We start from the raw sequence: 5266 nt of genomic DNA, 5'->3' as shown, positions 1-5266 counted from the left end.
TTTTTTTAATCCAAGTTTCTTTTTAATTTTTGAAAAGTTTCTTCAAATCTGTGAAAAGATTTTTTCATTCGTGAATCTTTTTTTCAATTCATGAACATTATTTTGGAATCATGGATATTCTTCAAATTTCTGAACAATTTTTGATATCCGAGAACATTTTTTGTTCTTCACATTCTTGAACATTTCCTAATTTGTGAATATTTTTAAAATTTTGATATCTTTTTCATATTATTTTTTAAATGGGGAAAAAAATTCAAACCCCCAGTTCTTTTTGGATTTAGGATATTTGAACATTTTTGGAAGTTAAAAAAACAATAAAAAATAGGGGCGTGCCCCACCCCACACTTGGGTCGGCCCAAAGCACACACATGGGGGCGTGTTTGCTTGCTGAGCGCCGAATACCATGTGACAAGTACTCCCTCCGTCCGGAAATACTTGTCATCAAAATGAATAAAAGGGAATGTATCTAGACGTATTTTAGTTTTAGATACATCCTTTTTTGTCCATTTTGATGACAAGTATTTTCAGACGGAGGGAGTAATATGGATCCGAGGGAGGGATGAGTTCATAGCCCAGTGGTGGGGGCGTTGTGGTTTTGCCTTGCTGACCAGAGTTCAACCCCTCTTCAGGTCGAATTCTGTGTCTCACATTCTCTTTTTATATAATGTCGCGCGGTTCCTCCCCCGGTGGTCTAATTTATTTATTTTTATTATGGATCAGAGGGAGTAATACGTTTCTTCTCACAGATATCATATCGATTTGTTGAAATATCAAAGACAAGAAAATGGAAGGTGCATTTCAAAATCAATGCAGCGCCAAACTCGACTACTCCCTCTTATCTGAATTAATTGGCGCAACCTCTATACAAGCCTATGTACAAATTAGTATAGAGACCGCGTGAATTAATTCGGATTGGAGGGAGTAATAAAATTTTGAAAACCTCCATTGTTGATGTTTTTTTGATTGTCAAGGACCGTCCATCACCTACGTTTTTCTTTGCAGGAAGTTGATTTGGGCAACACGAGCAGAACCCTCGACCGATTTAAGTTGGTTTTTGATCTCGATCAGCAGGGCGATCCCATTCTCTATATTTCGAGATGAACACGTAAAGGCATTTGGAAGATCTGCAACATTCATCTTCATTCTAAAGCTGAAACTTGACAGGTTCAGGCTTCAACTGTCAAGGTTCAGTTTCAGAGCCAACAATCTTGGACTGAAAAGTCGCCGCTTTCAATGGAATTTTCAGGCTGAAAGGGTTTCTAGGTATTCAAGATACACATATGGCTCTGGGATATACACAAGGAGGATGAAGCTCTAGGGGCTGGAGATCTCTGGCTTTTATAGCCTTATTACTCAAGGTACACGACAGTAAAAGTGTCCAGTTGTTGAGTTGCTTTTCTTGACAAGTTTCAGACAAGGTCTTGACACCAACCACCGTCGACAGGATCTTGCAAGTGAACTCTCTAATACAGCAAGTAGTATGCCATTGCCTACATGTTTCATCTCGTTTCCTGGAAGAAGAAAAAAGCACCATCCACATCCAGTTTCCACACATCTTCACCTGGAAGAAAGAAAGCACCATCCACATTCAGTAAATCAGTATGCTCCTATTGCCCACCCACTTTTTGCTTGATGAAAAAACTCCACATCTTCTCACCCGGTGGTAAGCCGCTTTACTGATCAACCTGTTCCCCTCGCCTGCATTTAATTCATATTGTTTCTATAATTTCAACAAGCACCAGAGAAAGGGACACATAGCTGATCTTTTAAATCACATCTCTTGGCCAGTATAGCATGGACTTATCCTTTGCCTTACTGCAAGCACACACCTGAGAACTTCCAACTTCTACAGCCTCAAATCATGAACAAACAAATGTGCACCATCCTCGCACAGGTTGGTTCGTAAACTGAGGTACATACTATTCCTATGTTTGAAATTTTGCAAGATTCTATACTGCATGGCATCCCATCCGGTTGTTTTCCTTTTCCTGTTATGACTTAAATTTTCCCTTTACAAAAATCATAGGTACACTATCCGTCACTGAACTTCAATGATATCCTTCTCCAGATGAACACCCAATAATCAAGTACAGATTATGTGGTCAGTTGGAAGTAATCTGCCCCAAAAGGCTAGCAGATTATGTGCAGCATTTTGAACAAACAAGAATACTAGGGGGGAGTAATTAAGAACCTGCACTCTCTGCTAAGATTCAGACCATGTATCCAACTGTTTGGTTCCTACATTCACAATCACAATAGCCAAAGTACTCCCTCCGTTTCTAAATATATGTCCTTTCAGAAATTTCAATACGGACTACATACAGATCTATATAGACATATTTTAGAGCACTCATTTTGCTCCATATGTAGTCCATATTGAAATCTCTAAAAAGACTTATATTTAGGAACGGAGGGAGTAATAAACACTCAGTTTTAGCCAAACTAAAGAAGAGGCAGCTCAGTTACAGAAGGAAGAAACACCAACTAGCTGCTAGTAAACATCCTGGTGGTGCTTGGCACAAAGAATTACCCACAGGACCAAAATGCAATAATGAACTAAAAATCTTAAGCTGCCATCCACAACAAACACATAATTTATGGCCATGGTGCAGAGCATAAAAATCGAAAATACACACAGTACAAAATTAGGGCTTCTTTGTCTAGCAGCAAGTGCTTCTCCATTGTCTCAATAAAATTACTAGCATAAAAATGAATGGATGCACCTAAGTTTACTTACTTAAATTTAAATGATGCCAACCCTCCTCCATGTGGGAGTTCGACGTTTAGTAAAGTGAGCATCTCTCCTTAGCAGATAACCTGTACGGATGTGAGCCCTGCGCATTTCATCCTGCAGTCCAGTAGGTATTTCCAATATGACCAATGGCTCCAAATCATTACCTCTTATCCAACTAAAGGAGAATCCACTTCCGGACATTTTTCATAGTTGAGTGAATACATCTATATTAGTTAGTTAAAGCAAAAAAAATGGATCACTATGAGTCTGCATATGAGCAAACCAAAATTATTTTTTATAACAAACCATAATCAAAAAATAGATTAAGCTAAAGCCAGGTGACTTGACCCTAGGCCCTCAATAGGAAGCGCTAACACCAGGAGCCAACATCTCCTACGGCTGCTTCCAAAAAGACTACTCCCTCCGTCCCAAAATAAGTGTCGTGGCACGACACTTATTTTGGGACGGAGTAGGTACTTACCTAAATTTGTGACTGGCATCAGATTGATGCTCCAATTATCCACATGAAGGATACCATACTGTGGCTCATTGTCTCAATGCACCAGCAACTAACTCAAAAACTGATATTTTAAATGCATTGCAGAATGGCCTGACCTCACACTTACTTAGTTCCAATACGTGTGTCTAAAACATGAATGAGGACGAAAAAGGTTCATAACCAATCCATGGTTTCTTCTCTGCGAGTGATAGCATTACATACCAGTCTTCAGGGATCAAATTATCAATTCCATCACACGTTAGCAACGACCAACCCAGCATCTAACAGTCATACAGCAGCAGACAATTACATCATAGTCCGTTCTTGGCTCGTGTGAATCTGAAATTAGTCGGCAGTTGCCCTTTACAAGCAGCATCATAGTCTTCTTGGAGGTGTGGTGCAGCTTCCTTATGAGGGCATATGAACTTCTCCCTGAATGTCTTTTCGGTTCCCGTGAAAACAGTGCTGTAGCTCGGGTTGCGCTTGAGCAATCCATTTTCGTTGAGAAACTTTACAGCATAGTACCGGGGCCTGAGCCGGCCCTCTAGGCTGTAGCAGACAATTGCTGGCTGTTGAGCAATGTAAGCCGGTTCCAAGCCCACCTCAGAGATGAGGAACTTGGACCTGCGCTGCAGCGGTTCCTTGGCCCTCGTCAGCACCGATGGAGCTTTAGACACAGCAATGCCCACCTCAGCATCCGACCACCTGAATGTGCTCTTCAAGTAGTCTACTCTAGCTGCGACCTCCTCCTCACTATGGAATGCAATAGCATGCAGCGCGTGCCTGAACATCGCAGAGCCACGGGGCACACCTATGTTTTGAGCGCGTGTCACCATGCCCTGGATGCACTCTGGATTGGTGGTGAGCAGGCACGGTTGATTGCTGCATAGCTTGGCAATGTCACAAGCACCTAGCCCGCACTCGTGCAGATAAGCGACATTGGGCTTGATGATGCCGTCGAGGTCAGACGAGAGAAGGTAGGGGTTCCTCTTGAGGGCCCGGAGGAGGTTCTTAGAGGACCCAAAGAGAGGCATGTAGTAGTGCAGCTTGGAGACGATGGATCTATAGCGGAAGCTTTTACGGGAGAGCGAGACGAGGCGCGCGATGTCGGAGCGCGAGAGGCCGAGGCCAGTGAGCCCTGCGACGACGGGGGCCAGGGTCTTGTCGACTTTGGTGTAGAGGAACTGCGGGTCCTTGGCGACGAGGGCGGCGACATCGGCGGTGGGGAGGCCGAGACCAGCGAGGAAGGAGAGGACGGCGTCGGGGTTGTCGGGGGATTTGAGGTGGGAGAGCTTTGGAGAGGCCTTGGCAGCCTGTGGTTGGGTGAGGCCGCAGGTGGAGACGAGGTAGTCCTCCACGGCGAAGCTACTAGGGTTCGGGAAGACGGCGGGCGCGGCGGCGGATATGAGGCGGCGGAGGTGGGAGGCGGGAGACGCGGAGGGAGATGAGAGGAGCTGGCTGAGGAGGCAGCACCTGAGGCGGAGCATGGTGGCGCCGCCCGCGGAGAGGAAGATTGGCGGCGGCGGCGGCGGCAGCGAGGGAATGGGGAAGGGAAAACTTTGTTTTTGCCACTCTAGTTTTTGCCAACTTTGCTTATGCCACTCTAGAATTTGACATCTCACTTTTGCCATTGTTAGCTTTTGATAATACATCACAAATGCCATTCCATGACAAAAACGATAATTTTTCATTTCACTTTTGCCACTCTTAGCATTTGACATGTATCACAATTGCCACTTGGAAAATTTTGTTTTTACCACGGAAGGGCAAAAGTGATATATTGTCAAAAGCTAAGAGTGGCAAAAGTGAAATGTCAAATTTTAGAGTGGCATAAGCAAAGTGGGCAAAAACTAGAGTGACAAAACGAAGTTTTTCCAATGGGGAAAGCGGATGGCTGCTTGGTGGTGGGGAACGGGGACGGTGATTCCTGTCTCCAGTCCAGCGTTGTTCAACCTGAGTGGGTCCCGCCCGTCAGTCTCATGCTGCCATGCCATTTCTATAATGTGAGCGATCCCTTTTGCATTGCAGCAAGG

At 44.2% G+C, this 5266-nt stretch overlaps 1 protein-coding gene across 1 annotated transcript; it reads right to left on the bottom strand.

Annotated features, from left to right (window-relative positions):
* Positions 1-2390: 2390 nt before the first annotated feature.
* LOC119344126 (transcription termination factor MTERF4, chloroplastic-like) lies at positions 2391-4777 on the bottom strand. Its single transcript, XM_037614721.1, has one exon. It carries the CDS (start codon positions 4718-4720, stop codon positions 3545-3547), a length of 1176 nt encoding a protein of 391 aa, XP_037470618.1. The 5' UTR covers positions 4721-4777; the 3' UTR covers positions 2391-3544.
* Between the last annotated feature and the right edge of the window lie 489 nt (positions 4778-5266).

The sequence above is a fragment of the Triticum dicoccoides genome, unplaced genomic scaffold (assembly GCF_002162155.2).
Source record: "Triticum dicoccoides isolate Atlit2015 ecotype Zavitan unplaced genomic scaffold, WEW_v2.0 scaffold154481, whole genome shotgun sequence".
NCBI lineage: Eukaryota > Viridiplantae > Streptophyta > Magnoliopsida > Poales > Poaceae > Triticum > Triticum dicoccoides.
The sequence above is the reverse complement of the archived record's forward strand: the minus strand, read 5'-3'. Positions and strand labels throughout refer to the sequence as shown.

Bases quoted from the DNA above. Each gene is read 5' to 3' on its own strand.
- LOC119344126 (XM_037614721.1), bottom strand. From the start codon at position 4,720: ATGCTCCGCCTCAGGTGCTGCCTCCTCAGCCAGCTCCTCTCATCTCCC.